The following is an 11,049-nucleotide window of genomic DNA, read 5'->3' on the forward strand; positions in this document are numbered from 1 at the left end:
ATTTGGCTGCTCCGGGTCTTAGTTGCTGCACGCAGGATCTTCGTTGCCACGTGCGGGATCTTTAGTTGCGACATGCAGGATCTAGTTCCCTGACCAGGGATCGAACCTGGGCCCCCTGCATTGGGAGCGTGGAGTCTTAGCCACTGGACCACCAGGGAAGTCCCTTGGGTCATATGATCTCTGTCACTCCTACTCAGCTGTGCCCTTGTAGTGCAGGAGCAGCCTGAGACAATAGGCAAACACATGAGCAGGGCTGTGTTTCAATAAAACTTTATTTACGAAAACAGGTGGCAGGGTGGATTTGGTCTGTGGGCTTTCGTTTGCCAACCCCTGCTTCAAAGTAAGCTGTTAACGTCTTCTTCCCCTCTCGGAAGGGGTTCTGCCAGTTCTGATGTTCACCATGTGTACATAGTTGCTAGTCTCCTGGCTCACGACACCTGTAGTTACGTGGACTGTGGCTTCTTTCCAGCGGACGCCTGTGGTCTACTGTGTGCGGTTAGCCAGGGCCCTCGTGGATGACTACTGCTGTCTGGTGCCGGGATCCGTTCAGACGCTGAAGCAGATATTTAGTGCCAGCCCTCGCTTCTGCTGCCAGTTTGTAACCTCAGTCACTGCGCTGTATGACCTGTCGTCAGGTAAACTTTAAACAGATTGTTACCCTTAAAGAGGCTTCGGCCGATTTGCTAGTTATATTTGCACTGAACACCCAGCCAGCGGATGGCCTTTTTTTTTTTTTCTTCTCTCTCTGAAATGTGTATTTTATTTCAGGCTGAAAGCTAAAGGGATGGACCACCTGCACCTCTGGAATTTGCTAACAGGGAACTTTCCTTAGTGAGTCCCATTTGCCTGACTCAGAATGGTCCAGGTGGCAGACAGATAATAAGCAAGGGTCTGGTGTCTGGGACAGATGTGGCTTTCTCCCCAGACAGGACCTGCTTTTTTTTTTTTTTTTTTTTTGTGGAACACACCACTCAGCATGTGTGATCTTAGTTCCCCAAGCAGGGACTGAACCCGTGGTCCCTGCATTGGAAGCACAGCATCCTAACCAGTGGGCCACTGGGGAAGTCCCCATGACTTGCTTTTTTTATTCCCGACTTTTTATTTTGAAAAATTGCAAAACTTCAGGAAAGCTGCAAGAATATTACAACAAAGGTTTGTGTATCTCTCACCGAGGTTCAGCAGTTATTAACATTTGCCATATATTCTTTTTTTTCTCTTTTCCTTTTGCTCTCTCTTTCTTTCCCCTTCTCTCCACATACACACTCACAAGTATTTTTTTCCTGAACGCTTGAGTTTGTTGCCAGTGTCAGGTACCAAGTACTTAAATGTGTATCTAAGAACAAGAACATTCCCTTACACAAACATCATATCATTATCACATGTAAGAAATTAAATACTGACAGAATACTTTTATCTCATATATAGCCGTTGTTCAGATTTCCTTGATCGTCTCAATAATGTCTTTTATAGCCTTTTTCCCCCCTTTTGAGGGACCAGGAGAATTCGGGATCCAGTCAAGGCTCATATATAGTTGTTATGTCACTTTGGTCCTTTTAAAATAGTTCCCACACAGACGTAGAGAATGGACTTGAGGACACAGGGAGGGGGAAGGGGAAGCTGGGACGAAGTGAGAGAGTGGCATGGACGTATATGCACTACCAAATGTGAAACAGATAGCTAGTGGGAAGCAGCCGCATAGCACAGGGAGATCAGCTCACCGAGCACACGTGTGCACAGCATGTGTGCATATGCCGCCTTCAGGCTCCGGAGATGCCCCAGCTAGATGTGTGTGGGGCGGGGGAGGGGCTGGGTTGCTGGAGGAGTGGGCCTGAGACTGGCGTGTCCCAGACAGAAACATCTCGGGGAGTCAAGGGGCCGGACACAGGGTCACCACTGTTTATTTTGCCAAGTAAAGGTCACAGACGACAACTGCTCCCTCTTGCTACCGTCGTTTCGTAGCAGAAGGGAAGGGCGTGGGTTAGTGCCCAGACAGTAGACAATCCCAAGGGAAGGGCCGGTGTCTCCTGAGCAAGAGCAGTTGGAGACGTCACACCAGCACGGGGCTCACTCTGCCCCTCACTCTCTCTCACGCTTGGCTCTGGACTTCAGCAGCCTGGAAGGGGCTCCGTCATCCCCAGCTTCTTCATGAGCTGAGGGGTGCACAGCCCCGGAGGCAGGAGGCTGGGGACCTGCTCCCACGCACACAGACAGATTAAGGGCAGTGTCCGCTGACCCCAGGATGGGCGGTGTAGCCTAGTGGTAAGAGCTGGGCCACCTGGGGTCAGGTCTGGGCCCACCACGTAGTTTTAGTGAATCTGGAGGAAGTGATTTAACATCTCTGTGCCTCAGTTTCCTCATCCTTTATATAATAGATGGTTTGTGTGAGGATTAAGTGAGTTCATCTGTGTTAGGACTTAGCCCAGTGCCTGGCATGTCATAAACTCAGAATAAATGTCAACTTTTGATTTTATAATTACTGTTCTCTGTCTTGCCATAGAATGTACTAGATCTCAGGGATCACAGGAGGCCAGGCCTTGCTTAGAGGTTCCAGGTTTGGGGCTGGGATGGCTCCTGGCAGCTGACAGATCGTCGTCTGGCCTCTGAGCTGCTCCCTGAAGGCCACCGTAGCTGTCACTGCACCGCTGAGGGGACACCAAACACAGGGATGAAACCTACTCACAAGGGAAGGGAGGAAGTGTGGGGGTGGTAGTTCTGGACATAGATAGTGGACTTTTATTTAAATTGACACATAGGATCACAAGGCATAATGGAGTTCTAGGGCATTGTTGGTTTAACGTGTTGAGCCCAACCATGGCCAGGCATTCCTAAGTCGGATGAGAGCCCAGCCCTCTCGGAGGGGACGTTCCAGGAAAGGAGACAGAGGGTAGGTGAGGACAGAGGTGCGTCGTCTGGATGTCGGGTGGTGAGTACTGTAAGCTGGAAGGTCCGCCTTTCCCCGTCTCCTGTCCGTGGGGCTGAAGACCCTTCTGACTTTGTTTTGCAGACGATCTCATCCCACCACTGGACTTGCTTGAGATGATTGTCAACTGGATTTGTGAGGACCCGAGGTTGATTCTCATCACTTTTTTAAATACTCCAATCGCAGCCAATCTCCCAATAGGATTTTTAGAGCTCACCCCGCTCACTGGATTGATCCGCTGGTGTGTGAAGGCCCCTCTGGCTTACAAAAGGAAGAAGAAACCCCCCTTAGCCAATGGCCACGTCACTGCCAAAGTCACCAAGGACTTGGCGGGGCTGGACAGAGACTCCCACCTCTTGTACTCAAAGCTCCACCTCAGCGTCCTGCAGGTCCTCATGATGCTCCAGGGGCACTTGACTGAGAAGAACCTGTACGGCCGCCTGGGGCTCATCCTCTTTGACCACATGGTCCCGCTGGTGGAGGAGATCAACAGACTGGCGGATGAACTGAACCCCCTCAACGCCTCGCAGGAGATCGAGCTCTCCCTGGACCGGCTGGCCCAGGCTCTGCAGGTGGCCATGGCCTCTGGCGCCCTGCTGTGCACGAGAGGTGGGTGACTGCCTGGCCAGGCCTCCCTGGGGCGGGTCACCACCGCCCGTCGGAAGGAAAACAGGGGCTCCTGGACAAGGACTGTTTTCCGCTTTTAGGACGTCTTTCCTCTCAGTGAACGCAGGGGAGGTGGGCAGAAGTCGCAGGACGCGCCCAGCTAGAATCCTGTGGCCATGGCATCTGGGTGTCTCCTGGCTGTTTTGCCCAGGCCTGGGGATGCCTCCAGAGCGTAGATAATAATGGCTTAATCTCCTTCCTCTTAGGGCATCTTTTCTTTCCCTGCAGTTCTTTTCTGTTGCGGCATAATTTACATACAATGAAATGCACCTGTTTAAGTGCAGGAAACATTCCCATCACCTGTTCAGAGGGCTCCTTAATTCTGCATTTCAGTGCTTGAACTCGCCTAGAAGAATGATCTGATGCTAACGACACACTTGTTTGCTTTTGGACTGCTGGCTCACAGACGTTGCCTGAGGCCCGTGCAGTTGTCCCTGGAGATGGGTTTCCCTCTTATCTCGCTCTTAGCCTTGGGCGTCTGATCTCCTGTCTCTGGGTCTTTTCCCAGCCATCTGACAAATTGCCAGTAGAGCTGCCCCCTTTCCTAAGTGATGTCTTCTGTTGAGGGCGTGTGTTAAAGCAAGAATTGAAGAAAAAGAGAGCCCAGCTTCTAAACGATGTTAGGAAGTTGAGCGTGAGCTACTGTTACTGTCTCGCTGGCATGCTTGAACATCAGCAAACCTCTCACCTCGGCATCTCCAGGCCCTTCCTTAATTCTGTGTCTCCTTCATTCCAGATGACCTGAGAACCCTGTGCTCCCGGCTGCCCCATAATAAGTAAGTGCCCTCCCAAGACTTCTAGCTGGGCGGGGGCGGGGGCGGGGCTGGGTGCAGGAGTGGGAGGGTGCAAGGCAGGGCGGACCCCTTGTCGTGGCTTCTTGGGGAGAGCTGGTCTGTAGGGTCTAGAGCTTCTGTGAATAAGGGGCCCCCCAGAACCTGACAGTAAGTGGGGGAGTGGATGTGATAGCATAACACAGGAGAGGAGGCCCAAGCAGGGGGTCCATCAACGAGGTAAGAAAAGTGGCCGTCCTTCTGGGAGTCAAGGAAGAAGCCGGAGCGAACTTGGGGGTCCTTTACTGCTCCCTAAGTCAGCGTGCGTGTGTGTTGTGGTGACGTCGCGCGCTGTTGGCGACATTGATTGCACAGCCCTTCGGGAAATACTGTGTCGGTTAGGCCAGCGCCTTGGTCTCGGGTGGCACAGACCGGGTTCTGAGCGTGGTTTTGTCTGTGGTTTGCTGTGACGCCGGGGCTGACTCTTGCCTTGGTTTCCCCCCTTGTAAAATGGGGACCGTAATTCACCTGCCTCACAGGGTTGTAGTGAGGTTTAAACGAGGTGGTGTTTGCAGAGTTCTTTGTCCACAGCACACGGGAGTCTCTCCGTAAGTGGTGGTGGTTGTTCTAATTTGGGGGGAAGCAGTGGTAATAGTGGTGAGAAGCAGGAACTGTGTGGTCGTAACAGCTTCTGGTGAGAATTCCAACCCTACTACTTCCTATCTGTAAGACCTTGGGCGAGTTCCCACTACCTCTGTTTTCTCTATAAAATCAAGAAAACAGTAGTACCTGCCTCAGGTCCCCCTGCCTCCCCCGCCCTGCTCCTGTGGTAGGATTTTTGTGAGGATTAATTGAGTAAAAACATAGAAAGCACTTAGAATGGTACTTGATGTGTAAATAACCTAAGAAGTGTTAGCTACTGTCACTTTTACTGTTATTTGTGTAACAGGAGTTTCTCTTAATCAAATTAATTTCACTGAATCTTAAGAAGCAAAAAGCTATGTGCACAAAAATGTTTCATGCAAAGGCAGTCTTATCAGTAGCAAAAAGTCAGAAACAAGCTAACCACCCCATAGCATAGGGATACTTAGTAAGTTAGTAGTGATACATCAGAAGGATGGAACATTATGTGTCCACTAAAAATAGTAATTGTGGCCACCGTGTGAGAAGATGTTTATAGTTGAAGGCAAAACTCCCCTGCTCCCTGCTGTGTGCACCTGGGCAGCGTTTACAGGAATGAAAACAGCTGAGTTCTTTCTTCAGAGGGTCGCACTGGTTTTTAAGGTGGATAGTGGGGCTCCAGGGCTGGCGTTGGCAGACAGTGCGGACAGAGGGGCTGCACTGGGCCGCACCCACCGCCTGGTGGGTGCCCACCGGGCCCCACGGCACCGTGTGTGCCGCCCACTGCCTGACCCACCAGCCCTGCCGGGGCCCGGGAGTGGGGCAGGTGTGGCAGGCTGAGCAAAGGCTTAATTTGAGGCCAGGAGATGGGCCAGATGCTACTTCCCGGGCTGACAGAAGAGGAGCTGCAGCCAGAGGGCCGGGAGCTTGGCGTCGGGCTCTAAGGGGCAGGCAGCTCCAGGAAGGCATCTGGGTGGTTAAACGGGGGTTTCTGGAGCAACAAAATGGTCCACCTTGAGATGTGACATCAGCGGGGTGGACAGCTTGTGCAGAGGCCACCTCGCCCTCGGGAGCCCACACTGTTCCTTTGTCTCCCTCCCTCCGTCCCTTCCTTCTTTCCTTTCTTCCCTCCAAGAAAGTCTCCTGTGTCTGAGGACATCGTCAGTGCAAGTGGCACCTCTTCACCTCCTTGCACTAATCCCTTTGTAACCTTTTCCTTCTTTGTGCACAGCTTTTATTTAATGTTTAATGTTTTCAGGGCATTAAAATAGTGATAGGGTATGAATCGTTTATCATCTTAGTGTTATAACTAGGGGTCCCCGTGGGAATCCGCTGGAACTTCTAACAGCCCCGAGGGACCCCCCCCCCCGGGGCCTGTAGCTGCTGCTCCTACGTACAGCCCTGGGCCCCAGTCCCCCAGGGGCAGCCTGACACTGACGTGGGGAAAGAGTGGCCCACAGTCGCTTGGACTACCTCTTTGATTTCTGATTGTTCCTTTTGTGTTTATTGTCTTCTGGACTAGACCAGAAACTTCCTGAAACCCCTTCTCTCCGTGGCAGGGTGTGCAGGTTCAGACGAGCATGTGACCTACATTTTGCCTCCACAGTATTCCCTCCTTAGACTTACTTATTTGTTTGCTTATTTTCCTTGAATTTCTTACCCAGAGTTATTAAACCGTAGTAATTATTAAAACATAGTGAAAAGAGTCAGAAGAGCTTCAAGCCACTAAAAGGCACCAGCTTTCTTCACACCTGGGTTTACTGCCTGAGCCCCTCCTGGGGGCCCAGGGTACCAGACTTTGTACTTGGGGGGTGGGAGAGCGTGAGGGTCACTCTGCCAGAGACCTAGGCCCGCCCCCTGCTTAGTCTCAGAGCTCCAGGAAGCAGCCAACCGTAGTCAGTCCCCCCCAAGGGTGAAGTGGCCCGGGGGGGTGGGCTTTCGCTGGGCCAAGCAGGACAGCATGCGGGGAAGGTGTGGCCTCGTGGGACCGGGAAGCTGAGGGGCAAGTGGTGGGCATGAACGGGACCTGGCAGGCGGGGTTTGGTGACGTGGAGGGACAGTGTAGACACTCGAGACACAGGACCCAGCCGGAGCCACGGCCCTGGGTGAGGCTGGGAGAGCAAAGCACAGAGGCCCGGGGATCCGGGGGCAGGGCAGGGCTGGGGAGGAGCCCTCTGACCTGAAGGGGCGTAACCGGGGGAGTTGGTTATTCCGGGCTGAGTCCGGACAAGCTAGAGGTGGTGAGAAAGTTAGGACGCTCTGCTGATCGTGCTGGGAGGGGAGGGTGGCGTTAGATAGGATGAGACTAACGAGAGGAAGCTCTTCAAGGGGTCTCAGAAGGGACCAGCATAGGAGGTGACATTGAATTCAGGAGGGAGGAGGACTTCCTGGAGGCAGAGGCTGTTGATGTGCTGAACCACAGAGAGCAGAGCGTAGGCCAGGGTGGGAGGGGGGTGGGGAGGGGAGGACTAAGGCTCCTGGGGGTGGGAGTGGGGCAGGAGGGGGCCCTGAAAGTGGGTGAGGGCTGGGTCCAGTCCGGGGCCATTCCTGAGGACTCCGGACGTCAGGGTCATGTGAAAAGCCACCTTCTGTGTGGCTTTGCTTGGAATTCAGTTAGGACTCAGTCATTAGGAATGACTTGGAGAAGCGTGGCCCTCTGTCCTTTTTGCTCTGGCTCCTCAGTCACAGCCCCTGAAGGTGTGGACCGGTGAGGCTGACACCAATGCTGGCCTGCGTGGTCCCCAAGCCACAGATGCCAAGGCTGTGTCCAGAGCTTCTGTGGACTACAGGCCCCCTCTCTCCCTCCCCATCGCTGCCGGCAGGATCCTGGCTTTTCCCACCGTGGCCCCTCACCTCTCCGGGCCCCAGTCTGTCAGTACATCCCGCCGCCTCCAGGTCACCCCCTCCTGCTGCTACCCAGCCGCGAGCCACCCTCTGTCCTTCCTGGAAACTTGGTGTCTGTCCCGGCCCAGGAGCAAGGACCACCACGTAGCACCACGGGTCGGGCGGACATCCCCGTTGGCAGCAGCGCACCCTAACCCTTCTCCTTGTGTTTGCAGCCTTCTCCAGCTGGTGATCTCGGGCCCCGTGCCGCAGTCGCCGCACGCGGCGCTCCCTCCCGGGTTCTACCCTCACATCCACACCCCCCCGCTGGGCTACGGGGCTGTGCCGGCCCACCCTGCCGCCCACCCTGCCCTGCCCACGCACCCCGGGCACACCTTCATCTCAGGCATGACCTTCCCGTTCAGGCCCATCCGCTAGGCTGGCCCCCGCGAACCGCTCAGTGGCACCGTGCCTTCCATGCCTGGTTGGAGGAAGCCTTCCCCGGAAAGGATGACCGATCCATAGGAGAGGGCTCAGGGGGCAGCCAGGCGGCCCCTCCTCGCTGCAGAACCGCAGAACCGGGTCGTTGGCGGAAGTTCTGCGACGTCACCGTCCAGGCGCCTCCTACCTTTCTCATTCGTAAAAGTCCAGATGGGATCGATGAAAGGAAACGTCCAGCCCTCTGCGGAGCGATGCGGGCATCTGTAAAAGCTGCCAGGGCTGTGAGCCTGTGGTCTGGGGTGTCATTGCAGACGCACGGCCTGAGCCTGTGCCATCGGAGCGCCGGTGGAGGAGCGGCGCCTGCGAGTCCACGTGTCTGGCTTCCCTCCTTGTGGACGGGCTGTGTCCCGCCAGGAGCACAAGGCACTCCCACGGCTCCAGGAGCGCGAGGCTGAACCGTCGGCATGGCGAGCTCTCACCCAGCACTTGGTCCCCACGGGTCAGGGGAACCTGTGAGCGTGGCCCCCATCAGTGGGGAAAGGAACGTCTCTGTTTTATTGGGGTCTCTAAGTTTTCCTTCCATATGTTCAAATAAACTTTTTCTAAACAGTTTCATAGACTTTGTGGACTGTATTTTAAAAACTTAGTAGCCGTGAGCCTCGGAAATGTCCTTCCCAGTCCGCAGCAATCCTGGTGAGAAGATTGGATACAATTGTAGGCGCTCCTTTTGGCAGAAACGCTGCAGACGCTCCCCACCCTGTGCGGGGCACCCAGGGCCTGTCTGCTTCAGTTACGGCTCCTTTCTTCCTTCGGGAACAGAACTCAGGCCTCAGGAGTTTTCTCCAGCACGTGGTTGGAAGGTATCTGCTCGGAGTTCTCACTTACTGGTTTGGCGAGGAAGGAAAGATAATCAGTAACCCCACTGCTGGGCTCCCCTAGGCTGAACATGAGGAATGAGAGGCGGTGACAGCAAACAGTGAGCATGGAGGAGCAAGATTAACTCGAAGGGGTGAAATTTAACCTTGCCGTTGTTTACCCTGCTGTTGCTGAAGTCCGTGCCCTGGAAGACCAGGCCAAACCAGATTGTGTGTGTGTGTGTGTGTGTGTCTCTCTCTGTCTGTCTGTCTTTTTTTTCGTCTGGAGTTTAAGGCATCTCTCAAGGTAGTGCAGTTTTGCTGTGAGGGCTGTACTTGGCCTCTGGGGTCCGTGACCATGGGGGCTTTCTCAGGGACACGAGCTCGTGGTCTTTCGTGGGCCCCGGGAGTGCTCAGCCAGGCTCCCACTGCCCCAGCCGGTGTGTAGGAACCAGCCTGCAAGTGAAGCCTGTCAGGACCCTGCTTTTAAGTTGCTTTTGAGAGCCGTGAACTAGAGAGGAAATTACCTTTTCTTTGAGTTTGATTTCATTATCCCAGTGTTTCCTGTTTACGTATAAATCTGCTGATGTCAGGGCAGGAACCAAAGTCAAGTCTCTGCTTCCATCTCTCTCGGTGGGACTCATCCACGGAACTAAGGAGATTAGCACTTGCTGGTTCGTGTTCAACTCTGGTACCAAGCGTTTCTGAAAAGGGTGGAAGAGGAGCTCTCACACTGCTTCCTGGTTGGAGAGGGTCTCTAAACCTGGCTCTGTCTCGGAAGGTGGTTGTCACCATCCGTGTCCAGGGTTAGATAGTCTTAGCTCCTCTCAGACCCAAGGTGGTTTTTGCCAAAATAAAAATAAAAAGAAAGGGAAAATGTAGGAAATAAAGCCACTAGAGCCACAGACTTCCTTTGTGGTATTTTTAGCAGTATGTGGGCAATTAAGTCAGCATATTAAAAACGATGGACCTCCTGTTGTTATGTGCAGGCACTTGCTAAGTGTTTTACATCCATTAAAAACTGACATGTGAGAAAATATTAGGCAACATATGAAACAAAGTGTATCTACCCAGAGTGTATATAAAAACTACACATTAATCCAAAGACATTCCAATTTTAAAACTGAGTGAAGGACGTGAACAGAAAATTCATAGAAGAGAAAATACAAATGGCCAATAAATAAAAGATTCTAACACTGGTAACCAGGGAAATATAAATTAAAGTGAAATGCCATTTTTTTACTTACCCATCAGATCAACAAAATAGAAAATGTCGCTAAAGGTGTGGGGAGAGAAGGATCGCGGTTTGTGGTAGAGCGAATCAGTTTAGCTGCTCTGGAGAAATTAGAAGATAAGATGATTCTGTGGTCCAGCAATACTAGAAAGAGATGTACAAGGGTGTTCAGGGCTGTATTGTTTGTTTTCTAAGTAACGGTTTTATGGGCAGATAATTCACATACCCAGTTCACTAATTTAAAGGGTACAATTCAGCGGTTTTCAGTTTATTTACAGAGTTGTGCAACCATCACCACTGTCTGTCTTAGGACATTTCACCATCCCAAAAAGAAGCCCTGCAACAATTAGCAGTCTCTAACCCCCTCCTCCCAGCCCTTGGCAACAACTAGTCTACTTTCTGTCTTTGTAGATTTGCCTTTTCTGGACACTTCATATAAATGGAATCATACAGTCTATGTTCTTTTGTGACTGGAATATTTCAATTAACATAATGTGTTCAAGGTTCATCCATACTGTAAAGTGTCAGTTCTTGGTTACTTTTTAAGGCCAAATAATATTCCATTGTATGGATGGACCACATTTTGTTTATCCATTAATCAGTTGATGGACATTTGAACCCTTTGGCTCTTATGAATATTGCTGCTATGAGCATTTGTGTACAAGGTTTTCTGTGAACATGTTTTTGATTCCTTTGGAGAGAAAGATATACGTATATATA

At 52.3% G+C, this 11,049-nt stretch overlaps 1 protein-coding gene across 3 annotated transcripts in view; it reads left to right on the top strand.

Moving 5' to 3' along the window:
• The window catches only part of INTS15 (integrator complex subunit 15), a 10,663-nt gene extending 1,810 nt beyond the window's left edge, over window positions 1-8,853 (top strand). For 2 of the 3 annotated variants that reach the window (XM_082429976.1, XM_082429977.1), the window contains exons 3-6: window positions 470-635; window positions 3,005-3,529; window positions 4,323-4,362; window positions 8,037-8,853. In XM_082429976.1, coding sequence (XP_082286102.1) covers window positions 470-635; window positions 3,005-3,529; window positions 4,323-4,362; window positions 8,037-8,238 — 933 coding nt within the window. In that variant the 3' untranslated portion in view covers window positions 8,239-8,853. The remainder of the gene's footprint in view (window positions 1-469; window positions 636-3,004; window positions 3,530-4,322; window positions 4,363-8,036) is intronic. The other variant, XM_082429978.1, reaches the window with a different exon arrangement.
• Window positions 8,854-11,049: the final 2,196 nt, after the last annotated feature.

The sequence above is a fragment of the Balaenoptera physalus genome, assembly GCF_965194825.1.
Source record: "Balaenoptera physalus genome assembly, chromosome: 16".
Taxonomy (NCBI): Eukaryota; Metazoa; Chordata; class Mammalia; order Artiodactyla; family Balaenopteridae; genus Balaenoptera; species Balaenoptera physalus.